Here is a 24310-nt window from a genome sequence, read left to right as displayed (position 1 = left end):
CATCTTTGTCATTGAGAACGTGTTTCGACAGTTGTAACTGTCATCTACTGGTCTCTAACAGACTGTATGTACATGGGAAATGTCTCCTGTCATGATTTATGAAAAAATATTTCAGATTTGTTTTGTTTGACATTATAAATAAGAAATTGAAAAATGCATTTACATACCTACAAGACAAAATATGTTATAAAACATGTTAGTACTTCATATATTCTTTTCATTATAGTGGACAAAATACATCACATTTTACACAGGTTTCACTAGAATAAAACCACTTGCAGTAAAAAAGCAGCTTGTCCACAAGGGCATGTTCATATATGCAACACTCACAGAGTTAATAATCTACAACATAGTAACAATTAAAAAACTGTGCTGTTTTCTGTACACCATTTTTTACATATTCACTATTAAAGGATTTTGTGAAAATGTAAAAAAATATTTCGTGTCCGTAAAACAGCACAGTTTTGTAATCGTTAAAATGTTGAAAGATTATTCACAGAAGTTTGAAGGTTTAAATGCAAAAAGAGAATACTTTACGCCTTGATTTTACAAGACCTCTAGTGGCTGTAACTATCTACACGCTTTATATTTGCTTGCTGTCATTCAGTTGCACTGTGTACCGCAGGCCTCTAGAGGAACGGAAGGTTCCAAATGACTGGAAAAGAGCACAGGTAGTCCCAGTTTTCAAGAAGGGTCGTCGAGCAGAAGTGCAAAACTATAGACCTATATCTCTGACGTCGATCTGTTGTAGAATTTTAGAACATGTTTTTTGCTCGCGTATCAAGTCATTTCAGGAAATCCAGAATCTACTCTGTAGGAATCAACATGGATTCCGGAAACAGCTATCGTGTGAGACCCAACTCGCTCTATTTGTTCGTGAGACCCAGGAAATATTAGATACAGGCTCCCAGGTAGATGCCATTTTCCTTGACTTCCGGAAGGCGTTCGATACAGTTCCGCACTATCGCCTGATACACAAAGTAAGAGCCTACGGAATATCAGACCTGCTGTGTGGCTGGATTGAAGAGTTTTTAGCAAGCAGAACAGAGCATGTAGTTCTCAATGGAGTGACGTCTACAGACGTTAAAGTAACCTCTGGCGTGCCACAGGGGAGTGTTATGGGACCATTGCTTTTCATAATATATATAAATGACCTAGTAGATAGTGTCGGAAGTAGCATGCGGCTTTTCGCGGATGATGCTGTAGTATACAGAGAAGTTGCAGCATTAGAACATTGCAGCGAAATGCAGAAAGATCTGCAGCGGATAGGCACTTGGTGCAGTGAGTGACAACTGACCCACAACATGTTGTTGTTGTTGTAGTCTTCAGTCCTGAGACTGGTTTGATGCAGCTCTCCATGCTACCCTATCCTGTGCAAGCTTCTTCATCTCCCAGTACTTACTGCAACCCACATCCTTCTGAATCTGCTTAGTGTATTCATCTCTTGGTCTCCCTCTACGATTTTTACCCTCCACGCTGCCCCCCAATACTAAACTGGTGATCCCTTGATGCCTCAGAACATGTCCTACCAACCGGTCCCTTCTTTTTGTCAAGTTATGCCGCATACTCCTCTTCTCCCCAATTCTATTCAATACTTCATCATTAGTTATGTGATCTACCCGTCTAATCTTCAGCATTCTTCCGTAGCACCGCATTTCGAAAGCTTCTATTCTCTTCTTGTCCAAACTATTTATCGTCCTTGTTTCACTTCCATACATGGCTACACTCCATACAAGTACTTTCAGAAATGACTTCCTGACTCTTAACTCTATACTCGATGTTAACAAATTTCTCTTCTTCAGAAACGCTTTCCTTGCCATTGCCAGTCTGCATTTTATATCTTCTCTACGTCGACCATCATCAGTAATTTTGCTCCCTCAACATAGACAAATGTAATGTAATGCGAATACATAGAAAGAAGTATTCTTTATTGTATGATTATATGATAGCGGAACAAACACTGGTAGCAGCTACTTCTGTAAAATATCTTCGAGTATGGATATGGAACGGTTTGAAGTGGAATGATCGTATAAAATTAGTTGTTGGTAAGGCGGGTGCCAGGTTGAGATTCATTGGGAGAGTCCTTAGAAAATGTAGTCCATCAACAAAGGAGGTGGCTTACAAAACACTCGTTCGACCTATACTTGAGTATTGCTCATCAGTGTGGGATCCATACAAGATCGGGTTGACAGAGGAGATAGAAAAGGTCCAAAGAAGAGCGGCATGTTTCGTCACAGGGTTATTTGGTAAGTGTGATAGCGTTACGGAGATGTATAGCGAACTCAAGTGGCAGACTCTGCAAGAGAGGCGCTCTGCATCACGGTGTAGCTTGCTGTCCAGGTTTCGAGAGGGTGCTTTTCTGGATGAGGTATCGAATATATTGCTTCCCCCTACTTATACCTCCCGAGGAGATCACGAATGTAGAATTAGAGAAATTCGAGCGCGCACGGAGGCTTTCCGGCAGTCGTTCTTCCTGCGAACCATACGCGGCCGGAACAGGAAAGGATGGTAATGACAGTGCCACGTAAAGTGCCCTCCGGCACACACCGTTGGGTGGCTTGCGGAGTATATGATTAGATTAGATTAGATTGACTTTCATTCCAATTGATCCGTAGTTAGGAGGTCCTCCAGGATGTAGAACATGTCAGAAAAACAACCATACATGACAAATATTTACAATTAAAACACATAAGCTAATGTACCATTCCACAGGTCCCAAGTGGAATGATCGTCATTTTTTAATGAACACTTTATGAAAGAGTCATTTTACAAATACTAATGCACTGAATTTAAAATAAAAATGTTTATTTATTTATTTATAAGGTAATAAACTTGTAACACAACTACTATTATACTTATTTATAATGAACACATTATTGCACTGAAATGGTGCAGAAGTTAGATTACACACACACACACACACACACACACACATTTACAATGAACACATTACTGCACTGAAATTGTGCAGAAGTTATATTGTACTTTTATATACACAAATCAGTTGGTGTTACTGAGGAATTCAGCAATGGAGTAGAAGGAATTGGCCCCCAATAAATCCTTTAGGCTTCTCTTAAACTGAATTTCATTGGTTGTTAAGCTTTTTATGGCTGCTGGCAAGTTACTGAAAATGTGTGTTCCTGAATAATGCACACCTTTTTGTACAAGACTAAGTGACTTTAAATCCTTATAAAGATTATTCTTATTTCTAGTATTGATTCCATGAATTGAGCTGTTGATTTCAAAAAGTGATATATTTTTAATGACAAATTTCATTAAGGAATAAATATATTGGGAAGCAGTAGTTACTATCCCTAGTTCCCTAAACAGGCTTCTGCAGGATGTCCGTGAGTTTACACCACATACAACTCTTACTGCACGTTTTTGTGCCCGGAAAACTTTAGCTTGGTGTCCACTTCTTGTATCTGCTTGTCATCGTATGTTAGTCGTATACTTGTGGGACACCCCTTACAAGTTCTGAACTGCATGGAGTGAGTTTTTTCAAAGTTTAGTGACAAAGAATTGGCTAGGAACCAGTGATTAATGTCCACAAATATTTTATTAGTTGATCTTTCTAAGATTAAACTTGATTTGCTATTTATTGCAATGTTTGTATCATCAGCAAACAAAACGAACTTGACATCTGGTAATGTTACTTATGGAAGGTCATTGATATATACGAGGAAAAGTAAGGGCCCCAAAATGGAACCTTGTGGGACCCCACATGTATTTAGTTCCCAGTTGGATGATGCCTGGTAGCTTGATACATGTCTCTTTCCTGATTACACCCTTTCTTTCCTGCCAGAGATATATGATTTGAACCGTTTTGCAGCAAAAAAAAAAAAATGGTTCAAATGGCTCTGAGCACTATATGACTTAACTTCTGAGGTCATCAGTTGCCTAGAACATAGAACTAATTAAACCTAACCAACCTAAAGACATTACACACATCCATGCCCGAGGCCGGATTTGAACCTGCGACTGTAGCTGTCGCTCGGCTCCAGACCGTAGCGCCTAAATTTATTGCCATACCTTGTTAAGGGAACACCTGTCTGCTCTGCATCCTATGACTATTAGGAATGCTGATGAGACAGCCAGAAATCAAATTTCACTTGCTGTAGTTGCGATGTGTAATGCAAGACGGTATCTTGCCATTTGTAATAAAAATGCGTTTCAGTACACAACTCTTGATGTTCAATGCGAGTATGCAAACAAAGTCATGACAGTAAAATAAAAATGGGAAGTTAATCTTAACGACTGATATGTAAGAACTCCGAGGATATCTACTTCTATGTTACTCATGTTACCAGCTGTTCTTGATTCGAATTCTGGAATATTTTCTTCGTCTTCTTTGGTGGAGGAATTTCGGAAGGCTGTGTTTAGTAACTCTAATACTTCAGCACTGTCTTCGATAGTATCTCCATTGCTATCGCTCAGAGAAGCCATTGATTGTGTCTTGCCGCTAGCACACTTCACATACGACCAGAAGACAGAGAATGACTGCTACACTATAATATTATAATTTATTTAAAGGGATATTGTGATTTACACAGTCAAATGCCTTTGACAGATCACAAAATATACCAGTTGCCTGCAACTTTTTGTCTAATGAATTAAGCACATTTTCTCTGTAAGTGTAGATAGCCTTCTCAATATCAGAACCCTTTAGAAATTCAAACTGTGACTTTGACATTATCTTATTTGAGATAAGATGGTTATAAAGCTGATTGTAGATTACTTTTTCTGAAGTTTTTGAGAATGGTGGCAACAGTGAAATTGGACAGAACTTTGATGCTATTTCTTTATCTTCCTGCTTAAACAGTGGCTTAACTTCAGCATATTTCAACCATTCAGGAAATATTCCACTGATAAACGACTGGTTACACAGGCAGCTTAATATTTTACATAGCTCAGAATCACATTCTTTAATTAACTTTGTTGATATTTCATCATACCCACTAGATGTTTTTGATTTTAAAGATTTTATGATGGACATAATTTCTGGTGGGGTAGTGAGGGTCAAATTCATATTATGGAAGTTACTTGAAATGTCTGGTCTGAGGTATTCCATAGCAGCAGCTGCCGAACCTGACAACCCATCTTTTCAGTAACAGTTATAAAATGTTTGTTAAAAAGTTCTGCAACACTATACACGTCTCTCATCAATGTATCATTTACTCTTAATGCTATTTGTTCCTCTTCATGTCTGGTTCTACTGGTCTCCTCCTTCACAATATCCCATATTGTCTTTATTTTGTTATCTGATATGACTATCTTTTTCTGGTGATATATTTGTTTTGATGTCCGTATTACAGTCTTTAATATTCTGCAGTATTTCTTGTAATGTGCTATAGCAGCAACATCGGAACTGTTTCGGATTGACAGATACAGTTTTCTTTTTGTTTTACAATTTACCCCTATTCCTTGAGTAATCCATGGCTTCTTTGTAGACTTTGCTGTAACCTTGGTAAATTTTGGGGGAAAACAGTGTTCATGTAAGGTAAGCAATTTATTAGCAAAAGTGTTATAATTTTCATTCATGCCATGAGCACTGTAAACATAATGTCTCTGAGGAATGTCCTAAAATAATCAATTTTTGGCTTATTGATTACCCTCTTGAGCTCAGATTTAACAGATTTTATATCCTGTTCAGTATTAACATTTAACAGAAGGAACTGCATGTCATGGTCTGAGAGGCCATTGACTGTTGGTTTTGTAATATAATTTTGTTCATTGGACTTTTCTATAAAGATATTATCTATGGCTGTTTGTGAGCAATTGGCTACCCTAGATGGGAACTTTACAGTGGGAATTAAGTTGAATGGTAGTGATACTAACACAAATAAGTTCTTATTGGGAGAGTCTTTAAGGGAATCTACATTGAAATCACCAGCAACCACTATTTCTTTGTTTTTTGTTGTTAAATGGGCCAGTACAGCTTCAAGATGGTTTACGAAAAGATTAAAGTTACCTGCAGGTACACTTAATATTATGAAGGATTTTTTGTGAAATTCTACTTCTGTTGCACATGCTTCCATATGCTGTTCTAGGCAGCATTATTTCATAAATCATGATAGGAGATATATTCTACGTATATGCATTATGTTACAGACCAGAAGATGACATTTATAACAATTGAAAGACTGACTTTGGTATCTTGGCTATTGAATTTTTTTCCAAGTAAAACGTAGATCGCTTTTTCTATGTTCTCTGTATGAGAATCTCGTGAAAACCATTAACAAGAAGAATGGAAGAAGTGATAGAACGTGTATTGAGACATCAAGAAATAATTTCCACGGTATTTGAGGGTACCGTAGAGGGTAAAAGCGATATGATATTTCCAAGATTGGAATGTATGAAAGTCGTTGTGTTCAATAGGTATTCTGAGATGGATAGGTTGGTGTAGGAGAGGAATTCACGGCGGGCAGCATGAAGCTAGTCAGAGGACTGATGAAACAAACCACCCCCTTCGTTGACACATGACATTTCAAAGGTGATGTCCTTTGTATCGAAATTTACATTATGTGCATAGAAAGAACCGGTCAGTGCTTACATCCAGGAGCCAAATGATTCCGTGTCTTTCATTATTAGATAATCAGCTGGGATTACAGTCATAAATTTGTAGTTATCTCGAAGGCCACAGCTTAAATCATACAGAGTAATGGATGCGACCGATGTTCGTGCCTTAGTCAATTCGTCTGCCTGTCAACATGTCACGTAATCTCCAGATCTTCACGCAAGAGCAGGCTTTGTACAAACATAGCCGAAGCTATCGTAATGTATTTATAATCTCTGAAAACTCTTCTCCTGGGTTTTCTCGATACGGTAGACGTAACAAGACTATTATCGCCCCTCCACTGTGTACTTTATCAGTTCAATGTGCTTTTATGTTTGCTAATTTGTACTTGTATAAAAGGAGCCACATTCAGTGAGGCGTCGCACTGCTCCCGACAAACTGCCGACAATGCGAGCTACGCTGTGCCTTCTGGCCGCCCTGCTGGGTGCCGCCAGCGCCCAGTGGGACCCCAACGTGGTGGACGGCCGCAGCGCCATGGTCCACCTGTTCGAGTGGAAGTGGTCGGACATCGCTGCCGAGTGCGAGAACTTCCTGGCACCCAAGGGCTACGGCGGCGTACAGGTCAGCTAAAAACATTCAGTCAACTCAGCACTGCGGTTACCTAATAGCCTAATGTCAGCTTGGCATCTGGTGTTAAATCAGACTCCTTTTGGTCCCAGATGCATACAGCAACTGCCCTGAAGTAATGTTTGGCTACTGTCGACGTCGATTTCGTTGGTGTAAAGTCTATTACTAATCTTATTGTCCATAAAACCGAAATCTATGCTATTTCACCAAACCCATCAGAACATCTATTATTGGACATTAGAGATGGTAGTAATTTTGGACGCTCCAGTTCACCTAAAAAGCTTTCCGCCCCTTTTCAGTTCGGACTCTGGGCAAGCCACTCCATTTCAGGAATGTAAATGTCCGCAAACCATTGCCTTAAAGGTTGCTGCTTTATAAAAGGCTGCATTGTCACGTTGATGTAAACAATCATCGTCTGCAGATGTTCCTCTACAGTACATAGTAGACTATGCTATATAACGTATTCAAGTTCTTCCATATTTAGCGTCTTCGTAAGAGCAGTAAGAAGACCAAATACTAACCACGAAACTCACTCCCATACTGTAACACCACTGCCTATCTACTTGGCCGTTGCTACTACATATGCTGACAGATAACGTTCTCCGGCCATTTGCCAGGCGCAAATCCTTCCATCGAAAGTCTGAGTCATGACTCCGGATCACTCGTTCCTGTCGTCCGCCGTCAAGCGGCGTCGCTGTTTCCGCCATCTCGAGCGCCAAATGGTTCAAAAGGCTCTGAGCACTGTGGAACTTTAACATCTTAGGCCATCAGTCCCCTAGAACTTAGAACTACTTAAACCTAACTAACCTAAGGACATCACGCACATCCTTGTCCGGAGCAGGATTCGAACCTGCGACCGTAGCAGTCCCGCAGTTCCGGACTGAGGTTCCTAGAACCGCACGGCCACCACGTACGGCTTCTCGTGCATCGCTTAGCACTGACTACATAAATGTGCACTTGTCAACAGCCATGTAACTTTATTTTATTTGGAAGGCTACCACTGTCAGCATTTCCTATGCCGTCCTCAGGCCCCATAGCCGGCCAGGGTGGCCGAGCGCTTCTAGGCGCTACAGTCTGGAACCGCGCAACCGCTACTGTCGAAGGTTCGAATCCTGCCTCGGGCATGGATGTGTGTGATGTCCTTAGGTTAGTTAGGTTTGAGTAGTTCTAAGTTCTAGGGGACTGATGACCTCAGAAGATAAGTCCCATTGTGCTCAGACCCATTTGAACCATTTGAATCAGGCCCCATATACGTCTCTCCAAATAAACGAAAATATATAGAGCGATAAATCTCTGGATATCGTGAATTCAATCCTTACACTACTGCTTCATTCGACGATTTGCTATCAAGTTATCGAAGGGGGTGCTAGAGTTAAGGCTGAATTAACGAGATCCGGAGATATGCAGCTCTATATAAAATTTTCGTTTATTTGTAGAGATGTATATGGGGCCTGCAGATAGCATAGTAAAACGCTGAAACTGGTAGATTTCAAAATGAAATAAAATAACATCTTAAATTACACGGCTGTTGGTGAATTTAATTGAGGTTCACAAGTACTTAAACAGTCGATGTCCCCTGTCCACGATGGATCAATAGAGATAGAAATGTGTGGCTTATAAGCAGCTGCCGACCATTTTACTCCATTCTTTAAACTTCCTATGCACATTATTTTTTCCTACCGGTGTGCTGATAGTACTTTGGAACTCATGAATCATTCCTTCCGTTGAGGTTTTTACTCTGCAGCGGAGTGTGCGCTGATATGAAACTTCCTGGCAGATTAAAACTGTGTGCCGGACCGAAAGTCGAACTCGGGACCTTCGCATTTCGCGGGCAAGTGCTCTACCATCTGAGCTACCCAAGCAAGGCTCACGCCCCGTCCTCACAGCTTTACTTCTGCCAGTACCTCTTCTCCTACCTTCCAAACCTTACAGAATCCCTCCCGCAAACCTTGTAGAACTAGCACTCCTGAAAGAAAAGATATTGCGGAGACATGGCTTAGCCACAGCCTGGAGGATGTTTCCAGAATGAGATTTTCGCTTTGTCATCAGACAATTCATGCATCATCTCATACTCCTTCAGTGTACTCTTTCCTCCTACTCCCTCCCTCCTCTGCTTTTAACAGTATAATTCTCATTGCAACCAACTCTCTGCCCTACCTTCCTACTCATAGCGAATCTGACTCCAGTTATATGATTTTATTTTGCTGTTGCTCTATACTCGTCTGCTCAGTATTCCTTGCCTTCTTCCCATTTCACTTCACTGACCCCCCCCCCCCCCCTGCCCTACTATATTTAGTAGACTGGGCCGCAGCATTTCCCGATTCAGATTTTCTAGCTTCCCTACCATGTGCAGGCATCTGATATTCCGCACCTCGACTTGTAGAATATTATCCTTTCGTTGGTTAATCCATCTCTCTCTCACGATCATCCGACACTTGTCTGTTCTCTCCTGGAGATTCGGATAGGGAACTAGTCTGGAATCTTTTACCAATGGAGAGATTATTGTGACACTTTTTTAATTACAGGCCACATGTTCTGTGGGTGCGCATTATATGTTTTTAATGCAGTGGTTTCTTATTGTCTTCTTTAGCGTCATTCCGCTGATGATTGGTGATTATTCCTCTCTGTAGGGGCGATTCCACATTGCAAGGCAAGAGAGCGCCCTGGACCTCTTTCCGCTCCTCAGCTCTATTTGACCATTGGAAGAATGAGAGTGACTTCTTATGCTAAAAGTCGTCGGCCGCCATTGCTGTTAATTTTTATTCAAAATTTAAGTAGAATTCACTTATTCCGTCGTTCATTCATCTCTAACGCCTACATTCGATAGTACCTTTTTCGGAGTTAGTTAAGAAACTCGTTTCATTTATCCTAAAAATAAATTCTGATAGAGGACAGTATGAAAGAAAAGGTATTGAAAAAATAGCAGTGTGCTCCCTGATGACACTACACCAGTAAAAATATAACATGTATCAAATCTCATCCACCAGTTTTACAGTTTTATTCGATTTTGGCAACCTTGTAGTGTTCAGTGTTAAATTACTTTTCTCAGAGTGCACGAAAGCTCTTCAAAACACTTTGAAAGCTGGTTTGTAAGACTACACTTAATATAATTCCAATTTTCTCTCTCATTTCACCGTAACATAGCCGGTGTTTGTATTTGTGTTCAATTTCAAAACGGATTACGTATGTCTGTCACAAATGTTTGAGCTAATTACGGACTGAAAGAGACGGACCCATGGGATTTCGTTAATTAGTTTGTATATTAGTCGAACAGAAATTTTTTCTTCGTAATTGCGAATTAGTCTGTTTTTTTTTTTTTTTAGCTTGTCCGGAGCATTAACTTCGCTCCAGCAACAAGAGGCTAAATTGTCAACTGAATTTTAAGGATGGAGGAATAAGCCCCGAATTTCACCACGCTCCTTGTTGAGAGTCAGTAGACTTTAACACGGTTTTACGTCAACAGAAAGTATCGTTCTGATATACGAAATTATAGAGTATAACGATAAGCCTTATCCATATTACAGTAGAGAAAAACATGAACGTGTTGGAGAATGAAATTACAGCGGGTAAAGAGACAGCTGTGGCACAAAGGGTAAACGTGTGGGGTTGTGACTATTGTTCATTCTTGAAATGAAATGACTGATAAGAGATGAAAATTTCAGAGCACATGATGTATGTAGGTGACGAAACCCCCTATAACTTGTGAAGTATAACGAATCTTTACTATAGCTACCATACAGCAACGTTCACATGACACGCAGCATGTGAAAGTTGCTGTATTTGGATGGGTTACTCCTGTAACCGAAATATCAGATCTGAAGATGGTTCAAGATGAACCGAAACCGGTCACATGAATAAACATTTTGCAATCAAGACGGATTATAAGCAACACTGTAAAATCACTAATTGGGGCTATCCTATCAGACATTATGTCTGTTTTTGGTTCAAATGGGTCTGAGCACTATGGGACTTAACATCTATGGTCATCAGTCCCATAGAACTTAGAACTACTTATACCTAACTAACCTAAGGACAGCACACAACACCCAGTCATCACGAGGCAGAGAAAATCTCTGACCCCGCCGGGAATCGAACCCGGGAACCCGGGCGTAGGAAGCGAGAACGCTACCGCACGACCACGAGCTGCGGACTGTCTGTTTTTGCAAAGATACCTGTTTTCTTCTACTACTGCAAGGTACTGATAAAGCAGCTACTCAAAATATCTAGTTAGTGATTCTCCAACTCCCAATAATGACTCTGCAAGTAGAGGCTACGTTTGCTTACCTGCAACAGGTACCAGACAAAATTTCTGATTAATAGGCCAAATTTATTTAAATGTTAATTAAACTGATAAAAAGGCGCCACCTCACAGATCATTTGATGATTTAATAAAACACCAATTCATATATTGGATATGCAATAATCAGGATAAATTTCATTGAAACATTGCTAAGTGGAGGTGCAAACTGACTGATTGTAAGGATCCTGGGAGCGGAATGGCGCTGTGAGATGTAATAACAAAGAATTCAGCAATAGTTCACATTTATTTCTTCATTAACAGTAACACACATACAGAAGTTAAAACGCAGTTACTTGGGATGCCAGCGCCTGCATCGACACATAGTACAATATACAGCGCAGCATCTGGACCGACACATATGAGGCTAGACTGCTAAATTACAGGACACTATTTATCAAGATCACACACACACGCACACACACACACACACACACACACACACACACACACACACACATGTGTGTGCGTGATGTCCTTAGGTTAGTTAGGTTTAAACAGTTCTAAATTCTAGGGGACTGATGACCTCAGATGTTAAGTCCCATAGAGCTCAGAGCCATTTGAACCATTTGAAGGAGTACAGTGAGAGGCGATTCCTGTTTTTGAATCAGTGAAAGTGCTGAAAGCCAGTTCGAGGGCCCTGACGATATGTTTAGGAAACACAAACAGTTTGCGCGGCTCAGTGTTGAAGTGGCACGTAGTAGGAGCACACAACGGTGTTTCCTCCTGGCACTGTATCCCATCATCCTTCATGACAATACACGAAGCTACACGGTGAACCCCGTGTAGGAACTCCTGCGTACTTGGTGTGTGGGAGTTACTCGAACATCCACCGTTTTCACCAGATATGAGTCAGTGCCATTACAACCTATTCGCCAAAACGAAAGAACCTCTTCGTGGCACATGCTACAACACAAGAGAAGACACCAACTGTGCCACAGAGCAGTGCTTCCAAGACGTCGACAGAGAGAATGCGTCGACGTCGTAGGCGCCTTCCATCTCTTGGTGGAAGTTGACCGACGAGCATGACGATTACATTGAGACCTTGTATTACCCTGAACGTCTGTCAGTAACGTTTAGTATGAACTAAAATCGTGCTGCAACTGCTTTTTATTCGACTCTTGTACACACTCGACTTCCCTGTAGTCTGATTAGCAACCCATAAGATAACACGAGGTACCGCTTCTCCTACAGCCAGCCTACTATTGCGTGTGTTGAGGGCCTTAGAAGCCTTCTTCGACGAAAGACGGGTACCACTGATTCCTTGGCCTTTACATTCGGCTGATACGCTACCAGTCAAACATGTTATGAATATCTTCGATCGGAAACTTGCTTGTCACGCTCTTCCAGGAGCGATTGTTAATGCTTTGTGCTGTAACATACATTCTTTGTGTTGGGAATATATTCAGTCCACATTAGACTCCATGCAGTCATATTTAGGTATTTGGTTAGAACCGTGTGTTGATTTGGAACAATACAGAAGTCAGAAGACACGTATACTCTATAATCCTAACCATATCTGTTTTATAATGCACCTCGCTTTTTGATATAAAAATTATTTCACTCACGTTTATTCTTTTTGATAACACAATAATCAGGACGTTAATTTTCATCAAGATCAAGAGCAGTTCACTCAGTAACGAAATTCGAAACTCCGTCGAAAGGTGGTAACAGAGGTGAAGGAGCGATTACTATGGATAAGAAATATGAACATTTCTTGTAATATGTAATATAAAACGCCAGTTACAAACACAACACGTGCAACTATAGATTTCTGCGAGTTCAAGGCAGCTGGGACGACCCATGATAACATATAATGCCTCATACTCTTACGACTGCGGTTAATCGCCCAGGTATAAAACCTCAGCGGTGGCTTACAAGTTCTCCGTCATCTCTAGTATACAAGTTACCTCTTCCGAAAGAAATATTTTTGTTTGCTGGTAGGCCACGCAGCGTCTCAAAGTGACACCCATTGCGACAAGGGGCGTCTTGGTTTGGTGCAGTACAATGTGTAGTACACGCCGTCGAGCCAGGAGCAAAAATAATACGACGTTCTCGTAAGGAGTTCCTACGAGTAGCAACATCGATTAGGAGCTTCGCAATTTGCCTTTGGCATTGTCATATGATGTCTGACATCCTGACACGTTTTGAGCTCCACAACTAAAAGCATAACCTGAACAGTTCTCGTCCGTCATGTCTTCCACTTTCAGTGGCTTTATCTGCGATACTATCAGTAATTTGCTGTCTTTCAGGCTCTATATCGCGGTCATGTAACCGTGTTTCATGTTGTAGAGTGATTTGGCAGGAGACGATTTCCGATGCCAGATGCTATGTCATTTCTGTGTTCATCGTCCAGTTATAAAATGTAAAATGATGTTTCGTTTATGTAACTAATACAGGTGCAGAATTGTTAATACAAACTGAATAAATGAAATAGCAGTATATTGAGTGATGTAGCAACTACGTTTTAAAACGTATCTTCAATGACTGCCTTCACAGTCTCCATGTTCCCTGCTGGAAAGTTCAACAAGGGATACTTTTCTCCATTTCGCTTTTTTCTGTCTCCAGTAGAGTAAACTTGTACGTGAATCCAACACATTCCACCCGACAAACTCACTACCCAGTTACATTTATGCGAGAACCTCTCAGAAATCTGAATAACCATATTCCACAACCGCTACGAGACGTGCAGGAAGCGAGTCAATAAGGTTCTGGAAGGTAGCGATGGGGATGTGGCGGCATGCCAATTCCTGTTCCGTGGACAGCTGCGATAGGTTTCTCGGTTGAGGACACATGTCGAGAACAGCCCGATCGAAATTATCCCACAGACTGCGATTGGGTTTAAGTACAGGGAGTCTGGTGGCCAGGGGAACACGCTAAATTGATCCTGGTGCGAGCTGTGTAACATGTTGTATTGTCCTGCTGGTAGGTGCCGTCGTGACAACTAAAAGCAAACTGCATGTGGTGTGGATATGGCCTCTAGGACAGATGCATTGTCCCTTCCAGAATGATAATACCACCCAGGGAATGTCCTCCGGTCTGGACCCTTCAAACGATTACTGCAGTGTGCTCACTTTCAGGCGTGTCACACCGTATACACCGACGCCCATTGGTTCGAAAGAGCATAAAAGGAGATCTTCTGAAAAGGCCACGTGTCGCCACTCAGTGGTCGTCAAGTTGGTGCATTGGCGTGCAAATTGTTGCGTGAGTCACCGATGAACAGCAATTAGCATGGGTGCAAAAACCAGGCTACTGCAGCGGAGATCCAAACGTAGCGACTTTCACTGAACGGTCCTTTAGGAGACACTGTTGGTACTCCCTTGGTTCATATGAACGGTCAACTCCTCATCAGTTGCACGTATATTCCCCCGTACACATCACCGCAGCCGTCGTTCACCGCAGTCATCTGTGGCCCGTGGTGAACACAGATGTCTCGGCGCCGGCTTTGGATGGCGTCATTTCGCCATGTGCGACATACTTTAGCCAGGGATCTCGCGAACAGTTTATCAAATTAGTAGTTGCGATAATTCTTCTACCCTTGGTCCGAAAGCCAATGATCTGTCCCATTTCGACGTCAGACAAATCTCTCGGCTTCTGCATTATATCAAAGACTGCATTTTTTTCCATACCACTCCGGCACTCTTTACATACTCTCCATTTCCAATGCTGCCACTTGTGGTCTGGGATTGCACGTTGACGTCTAACTTAGGATGCAGTCACACTAATGTGACTGGACAGCGTATTTATAACAAATCAGGTAAATTAACTGACTCCGATTAATATGCCCACAATGTTCCATGTTTCAGGTGTCCCCACCGAACGAATACCTGGCCATCACCACCAGCAACAGACCGTGGTGGGAACGCTACCAGCCGGTCTCCTACAAGATCATCAGTCGCTCTGGAGACGAAGCCGCCTTCACCGACATGGTGAACCGCTGCAACAACGTAGGAGTACGGTACGTTCCACACCGTCAACTTTGCAGCTCTTTCTTCTCACAGAGAACCAATTATTAGCTTCTTTGCAGACAAACAGGATGTTTCACATTAATCTAGTTTCATTCAAATTACCACGCAGGTCTAAATCATGGCACACGTTTAGAAGTCAGTGATAATACTGTCACACATCTGGCTTGAAATACAGCTGGAAATATGTTAGATTCTTTGATCGAGATACGTTTCTATTTCTTTACTTGTCTAATCGACTGGGACGTTGCCACAAACGGATATCGACCGCAGTACGCTACGAGAGAGGGTATTGTTGGTGGAATTCTCCCGCCATTACCGTTCAACGATTTTTGGAAATTGTGAAAATCTAATATCAGGATGTCCAACCCATTACTTGGACGGGCCTGAGCTACGATGAGTCGTGATGAATTTCAGCGTGCTGCATTGCCTGACCAAAATCGATTTGCAGGAAGTATCAGTGGTATGGCCAACATTGTAATACTTCACGTGAATATCAAAATGATGTCCAGATGAACCACCCATGACGCACGTGTTTACGTGTATTCGCTACAGCTGGTCAGACGAATGTGGAACCTCTGCGGCTGAGAGCGAGCAGTTGCTTTGAGCACTGTTATCTTACTGCTATCACAATTAAAGGGTCATTTTTTCCAAACCTCTCAACTGTCTCCCATTCCATCGCGTGACTTTGGAATTCAACTCAAAGCTGTCTATGACCTTTCTCTGTATGTTGCAAAAGAGTGGCGCCCACCGACGTCCCCCTGAGGCTCGGCGACGCTTCAGACAGGAAGGTGTCGGCACACGCGAAAAACAGGCCTCAGTTCAGAAGTGCGTGTGAGTTATGAGGTGACCTAATGATATCACATTAGCACCAAATTTCACCATAACTCTGCCGAGCGACTCCGTGGCGCACCCCTTGTTCCCGAATTTAACGCCTTCTTTTGACGCCTCTGCGCTGGAAATCTAAACGGCAACGCCCAGCGGTGAGTTCAAGCGGTTTCCTTACAGGTGGTCGAGAATAACGTTTTTGACACAGCGCCGTTAAGTGTTAACACGAAAAGGTCACTCATTACGAGGCGCCTGTGCGACAGACATTCCTTTCGACACCCCAATGATGTAGCATGTGGCAAGCAGGCGATAGTTCAGCGGCTCTTAACGGAGTACGTAATGGAAGTTCAAAGAAGAGCAGCACGTTTTGTATAATTGCGAGATAGGGGAGGGAGTGTCACTGGCATGTTACAGGATTTGGGTTGGACACCATTAAAATAAAGGCGTTTCTCGTTGCGGCTTAATCTTGTCACGAAATTTCAATCACCAACTTTCTCCCCCGATCGTGAAAATATTTTGTTGACGGTGACCTTCGTAGGGAGAAACGATCATCATAACAAATTAATTGAAATAAGAGCTCACACGAAAGGATATAGGTTTTCGTTTTTTCCGTGCGCTGTTCGAGAGCGGAATAATAGAGAATTACTGTGAACGTGGTTCGATAAACCATCTGCCGCGGACTTGAATGTGCTTTGCAGAGTATGCATGTAGATGTAGACTTCGCCACTCCCAAGAGGACCGTCAGACCTGTCAATCACAGATTTTGATGGGTCTTAGGTACGTTGTAAAGAGATCTGTCCTCATTACCTGGCTAGCGGCTTTTCATGCGACAGCTCCTAGTTTCCGATATAATCGATTTTGAAGTTTTATGCGTTCCTTTTATATCAGTTACGTCAATCATGTTTAGATAGCTAATGAAGCGCAAGGGCTAAGGTTTACAGCTGCTACGCTGGGAGTTTGTGTTCAGTCCCTGCCAATATTCCTTTTATTCGATATCTAGGAAGAGAATATCTTTTAACAGTTACAGAAAATTATTCAAAATTACTAATTTCCGCCGTGATAATTTCATTAATAAAGCAGTCATTTCAGCATACTTTCTTCAAACGTATTTTCCGTTTGAGGTTCGTAGTTAAAATTTCAAATACCTAGACAGCTCCAAGGAGTTTGCAATGATGCTGCAGAAGGATTCCATATGCAGACTAAAGTTCTCAGCCCCAATTTTGTCCTCGGTTATATAATTAATATATAACAAATTAGCTGCCGGCACCAATCGACATATAACAGATGCTTTGCGGAACAAACAGTGAAAACCTATCTGCGTAAGATTAGATATTTATTCACAGGACAGTATACTAAACTGCGCCAAGAAAGATACTCCGTTACGTTTTCTTACGTATTCAAGAACCATCTGGGATATTTGATCAGGTTATTCAAGAAAGAGTTGACGATTTGACTCGCAAATTTTAAACTGTAATTGTGGTCTGCACGAAATCAGGGAAGTTTACGAAGGTGCTGTATCAAGGGTTTTTAAAATCTGTTATTCTTCACATTATTGATGCGCTGGAGACAGGGGGGGGGGGGGGGGGGTGCAGACTGATCAGACGTTTTAGGATCAAATATTTGTAGGCGAGAGAGAAGCATGGACTTGTGCCGCAAAAATTCTCTCACCCAAATTTACTCCATTTTGCCGACCCTGTCATGTTAGTTTTTACAGGCGGATTAAAAGGTTCACGAAAAAATTTCGAAATACTTCCGAATGGATAAAGAGTAATACAATAGGGAAACCACTTCGTGCGTAGATTCCATAGAAATAAACTCTTCAATTCTGTGTCCTGCTGTGACATAAATGATCAGATATGAGTGGTTCGCACCTAATTTTTGATCGAAGAAAGGACAATCATTCTGAATCCAAACAAGCTGTGTTTTCCAGTATCGCTGCTTTTATTAAATATGCGTGGTGCTTTAAGAATTTGTGTTTAAGTTGCATCTACGACAAATACTATCCAGAATTATATTCTAGCACGGCAAGTGCTGCAGGCGGTAGCATGTAAGACTATTCTGTAATTTATTCCATAACATGCGGAATACACATTTGAAGTAAGTTTTTCTGTAATGATTGCTTTATTGATTAAATAACTATGGTGAAAGTTACTATTTTAAAATAATTTTACATGAGATGTACTATTTAATGACATCTTGCACGAAGCAATAGGAAAAAGAAAAAGTGGTACAAAGGCTGGGTTGCAATCTATACCGCAAATATGGTGGCTGTGAAGTTTAGCCGCAGCCCTAGACTCGTTCGTGCAAACGTTCCTCAGTGTTAGAGGTGTGGAGGCTACGCATAACATTTCAACATCTATTTTCGCGGAAACTAGGGGTCGTCGTGTGAAAAGTCACTAGCACTGCACTGAGAACTGTAATTTTCGACCGCTAAATGTGTGGGAATCAATGAAACTGGGGTAGTGATAGTTTCATTGGTGCGCATTATGCCACACGTAAGGCCTTTTCGTGTCCATTCTCAGTGGCGGTAATTCTGAAATGTCTTTCTCTGCCATACAACTAAATGGTTTCGAAAGAAGAAGTAGTTTCAATTTTATGTGACACTTATTGCTGAGGAAGTTACACTCCTGGAAATGGAAAAAAGAACACATTGACACCGGTGTGTCAGACCCACCATACTTGCTCCGGACACTGCGAGAGGGCTGTACAAGCAATGATCACACGCACGGCACAGCGGACACACCAGGAACCGCGGTGTTGGCCGTCGAATGGCGCTAGCTGCGCAGCATTTGTGCACCGCCGCCGTCAGTGTCAGCCAGTTTGCCGTGGCATACGGAGCTCCATCGCAGTCTTTAACACTGGTAGCATGCCGCGACAGCGTGGACGTGAACCGTATGTGCAGTTGACGGACTTTGAGCGAGGGCGTATAGTGGGCATGCGGGAGGCCGGGTGGACGTACCGCCGAATTGCTCAACACGTGGGGCGTGGGGTCTCCACAGTACATCGATGTTGTCGCCAGTGGTCGGCGGAAGGTGCACGTGCCCGTCGACCTGGGACCGGACCGCAGCGACGCACGGATGCACGCCAAGACCGTAGGATCCTACGCAGTGCCGTAGGGGACCGCACCGCCACTACCCAGCAAATTAGGGACACTGTTGCTCCTGGGGTATCGGCGAGGACCATTCGCAACAGTCTCCATGAAGCTGGGCTACGGTCCCGCACACCATTAGGCCGTCTTCCGCTCACGCCCCAACATCGTGCAGCCCGCCTCCAGTGGTGTCGCGACAGGCGTGAATGGAGGGACGAATGGAGACGTGTCGTCTTCAGCGATGAGAGTCGCTTCTGCCTTGGTGCCAATGATGTTCGTATGCGTGTTTGGCGCCGTGCAGGTGAGCGCCACAATCAGGACTGCATACGACCGAGGCACACAGGGCCAACACCCGGCATCATGGTGTGGGGAGCGATCTCCTACACTGGCCGTACACCACTGGTGATCGTCGAGGGGACACTGAATAGTGCACGGTACATCCAAACCGTCATCGAACCCATCGTTCTACCATTCCTAGACCGGCAAGGGAACTTGCTGTTCCAACAGGACAATGCACGTCCGCATGTATCCCGTGCCACCCAACGTGCTCTAGAAGGTGTAAGTCAACTACCCTGGCCAGCAAGATCTCCGGATCTGTCCCCCATTGAGCATGTTTGGGACTGGATGAAGCGTCGTCTCACGCGGTCTGCACATCCAGCACGAACGCTGGTCCAACTGAGGCGCCAGGTGGAAATGGCATGGCAAGCCGTTCCACAGGACTACATCCAGCATCTCTACGATCGTCTCCATGGAAGAATAGCAGCCTGCATTGCTGCGAAAGGTGGATATACACTGTACTAGTGCCGACATTGTGCATGCTCTGTTGCCTGTGTCTATGAGCCTGTGGTTCTGTCAGTGTGATCATGTAATGTATCTGACCCCAGGAATGTGTCAATAAAGTTTCCCCTTCCTGGGACAATGAATTCACGGTGTTATTATTTCAATTTCCAGGAGTGTATATACAACAAGAATGCACACATGAAGCTATCAGAATCAAGGATGTCAAAAAATGGTTTTAAGTGCATTAAGTTGATAACTGAGTTAATATCTGTTTCCATTTGGTACGTAATGGAAGTCAATCTCAAAGAAAGAAGGGAAAATGTTATTTCGTATATCCAATTTACAGACAGTGCACTGAGTGTGAGTCTTTCAAATTAATTAAAGAAATTAATATGTTTGTACGGCTTTGATGTACCATTTGTGTTTTCTGATCACAACGGAAAATACATAAGTTATTCAGTACAGTCCTAAAGAAAGGCAGCATCATCAGACCGTGTTCTTTTGCGGCAACTATTATGATTAGTTGTCCTTATACTACTTGTACTACTTTAGGCAGAAACTCATTAAAATTTTTTACAGTTATGGTCATTACATTAATTTCTTTCGTGATTATCTGTGCATTGCTGTAAAAGAGTCTGTATAGTGAACTCACGATCACGTTCTTTTGATTTGCAGCATCTACGTGGACGCTGTGATCAACCACATGAGCGCCACGCAGGGCGGTCTGAGCGGCGTCGGGGGCAGCAACCCCACGGCCTACAACTACCCAGACGTTCCGTACGGACAGAACGACTTCCACTATCCACCCTGCAGCATTACCAACTACAACGACGCCACCAACGTATGATTACACGAGTTTTCTCTTATTTAAATATCTTATCTACAAGGAGTAATTGTGTTACGTTTATTCACCCAACTTCTCCCTCTTTTGTTAAGATACATATGATATGTGCTATGATTGCCGTAGAAATCCATTTTTTATCCTAACATGAGAATACAGTTTCACGGTCTATTGCCTTAAGTCCAAAATTTACATTTGAATCCCGATAGGGAAGACATAAGCACTCCATTCTCTAAGCTGCTCGCCGCTCTCAAGACTCGTAAATAATTAGAGTCTCTGGCCGAAGCGCTGAAAAATTCAATTTGGATTCGAGCTACTACTAATATTTTAAAGTAATTGTTTTTCGCTGGCAAAGTTCATTCAGCCCCTGCCGCTTGCCTCGAGTACCTTTCTCTAGTTGAGCAAAAATGGCCCAAAAATGTGTAATAATCTGAAGAAGCTGTAGGAAATGGAGGCCACTGCATTCAGGATGCAATGTGTATACGATTTTTACGTTTTCTGCTGCATAGCATGTTTCAGTATTTCGGTGACAAGCTTTGAGGCACAGACATCATACACAGAGGGACATTGCCTATCAGGAACATATCTTTCTTAAAGCACCATATATGAGCTAAATTCATACTTGAGTGATGTGGAGGATTGTAGAAGTAAAATTTTAAGAGTTTCACGACGTTTAGGCCGTATACATACCCGATTTCATACCTAGTATGTAAATTATACAACAGTCTCTTTATGAAAATACTCACTTTGCTGTCATCCAGACGTATTTCTCTTTATCTGGTGCAGTCTGCCCATCTAATAATGTGTAGTGTGCATAGAATACCGCAAAATTATGTATTCTGACGAAGAAAGCGTTGTACCTATTCCACCTGGTACTACGAGAACCCAAATGCGATTGCTCTTAGTTTTCAACAGCGTTTCCGTGAACGTTTCGTCCGAATGGTTGCAGTCGTTTTCTCAGACTTGTGCGTCTGCCAGCACACATAACTGAAGCAATTTACCATAGACTCATGCATGTAGAAAATGCGGATCTGTTGAACACAGTACTGCTTGCTGCTTCGAGTTCCAGTGTGATAGAGCAGCAGTGCAACCAGTATTGAAACCCAAACGTAACTATGTACTTTGGTACGTTACGAGGAGGGATAAAGGGACCCAAGACGATTTGCGGGGTGGGTGGAGGGGTTAATTGCACGTGCTGGACGTTTCATGTGGACAGCGGTTTCCCCTGATTCAACATCGTATTCATTTTTTTTCTTTTCACAGCTATTGCGATGTCTTAATAGCTATGATTTTAGTTGTTATCGTAAATGGGAAAACACTCTCTGGATCAGAGTTACATCTATTGTCGGCTACCGTTTTCGATCTGCCTTCCAGATCACCCTCAGATCTGACCAGATTCACCTTGCGGTGCCAGTCGTCGACTTGATCTGCGGCGCACACTGAAAGATAGTTCTCAATAAAAGGGAGCTTGACTTTTTGGTTTTCTTTGCGGCGTATCAAAATTGTTTTTTCTCTTCTTCATCACTGCTGAAAAGGTGCAATCACCTGACGAGAATTACGGCAGACTGTTGCAACACCAGTCCCAAATCTGTCACAAAAAGTCTATAACGGGATGGAAGATGTGCACAGTTGTCGTTATCCTTTCTCTGAATCTCTGGAAATGTCAAGCGTTCAACTAAAAAGAAATTCTTTATGCTGTATATGTTACGATTCTCGAGGTCAGTTCATTATGTTCGGAAACATCAACACGTGCCACTTTACTTAAACATCATTTCGAAAAAAAAAAAACAGCTTCGTACATGTGTATATTATCATTATTATTAGTAGTAGTAGTAGTAAGTCCTACTTCCCACCAAACTTACAGTCAAATTGTGCCATAACATTCTCTTTCCTAGCTCGGTTCAGTACCTCTTCATTAGACACCGGATCTACTCTTATAATTTTCAGCTTTCTTCTTTAGCACCACATCTAAAACATTTTGATTCCTTTCCAATTTCACTTCCGTTCAAGGCTGCACTTCGAAAAATACTTTTAGAAAACACCTAATATTTTTTGTCGACGCTAGCGAACTTCTCTTTTCAAAAGTCTTTTCCTTGCTATTGCCACTCTGCATTTGATATTCTACTAGTACTTATTTCACCCATCGTCGGTCATTTTGCTGTCCCAGTTGTAAATTTCATCTATTACTTTTAGTGTCTCGCTTCCTAATTTAATTCTTCCAGCATTGCCTGATTTAGTTCAAATACTACATACTACAACTACTACATACTACAACTACTGCATACTAGTACATACATACACGTTATAAGTTTTTTCAAGGCAATGTCCATTCCGTCCAACTGCTCTTACAAGCCCTTTTCTTCCTACAGAACAGCAATGTCACTATCCAACCTTAAAGCTTTGATCTGTTCTCCCTGAACTCCGGTTCCCTTTCTAATGTCTCCTTTACTGTTTTCAGTGTTATCTTCAATTAGACATTTCATAGTTGCATGCTCCATTTTTCCGTTTGGTTTTCTTTCAACAATTTGTGTGTTAAACGTGACCTATGTTTGTTTCAATACAATTTTAAATAAAATTAATTAGCTAACTTTACTCTGTAAACTGAATTTTATGTAAACTAATCACGATTGAGCAGTCGTGTAGACATTGGTTCATATAAATTTTTTGTGATTTCCCAGAATAATTTGAGTAAGATGAGCATATCTTGATCTCTAATGAATCGATGTACGTGTGACATCTAGTAGCAGTTACATGCTTTTCTTTTACGAGGAAGGAATTTAATTTTTTGTTACAATTGTAATACGATAACTGCGAGATCTCTTAACCACAATGGCCGGAATGTTGTTACACGGCTCCGATCGTCAAAAAGCCTGACATTTTCCATTTTATGTCTTCATCAGTCAATAATACAATGCGTTACATATAAATACCTCTTAAGATGGCTGTACATGAACAGTTCATTTGCTCCTCCGGGTAGTGGCACAACCTTCATAATTGTAAAACCTCGGGGTTCTTGACGAATAGGGTCGTCGATATAAAGATGGCGAATACTCAAAGCGGGTTAGTGGACCTATGACAAATACAGTTCTCTTGACTTGCCGTAGTATTACAAACGGAGACTTTGATTGACATAACATGAAAAAGATGACGACAAATAATTTAATACTGAGATAAGCACATGCGGTAATACACAAACAGGAAAAAGTTTTGCATCACCTCGGTTTCGAGAGTTCCGGGACCTGTACAGAAAATTGGAATACAGGTCAACATAAATATCATTGCCGACCTTTTTATTGCTAATGAAAACCACACATTGCATGTTGTACCACCATACAGCGAGACCTTCAGAGGCGGTGGTCCAGATTGC

At 42.0% G+C, this 24310-nt stretch overlaps 1 protein-coding gene across 1 annotated transcript in view; it reads left to right on the top strand.

The window, feature by feature from the left end:
* Positions 1-6964: 6964 nt before the first annotated feature.
* The window catches only part of LOC124775526 (alpha-amylase 2-like), a 35934-nt gene continuing 18588 nt past the window's right edge, over positions 6965-24310 (top strand). Inside the window, exons 1-3 of the mRNA XM_047250358.1 lie at positions 6965-7138; positions 15248-15399; positions 20778-20943. Coding sequence (XP_047106314.1) covers positions 6965-7138; positions 15248-15399; positions 20778-20943 — 492 coding nt within the window. The remainder of the gene's footprint in view (positions 7139-15247; positions 15400-20777; positions 20944-24310) is intronic.

Source organism: Schistocerca piceifrons, chromosome 2 (assembly GCF_021461385.2).
Source record: "Schistocerca piceifrons isolate TAMUIC-IGC-003096 chromosome 2, iqSchPice1.1, whole genome shotgun sequence".
NCBI lineage: Eukaryota > Metazoa > Arthropoda > Insecta > Orthoptera > Acrididae > Schistocerca > Schistocerca piceifrons.
The sequence above is the reverse complement of the archived record's forward strand: the minus strand, read 5'-3'. Positions and strand labels throughout refer to the sequence as shown.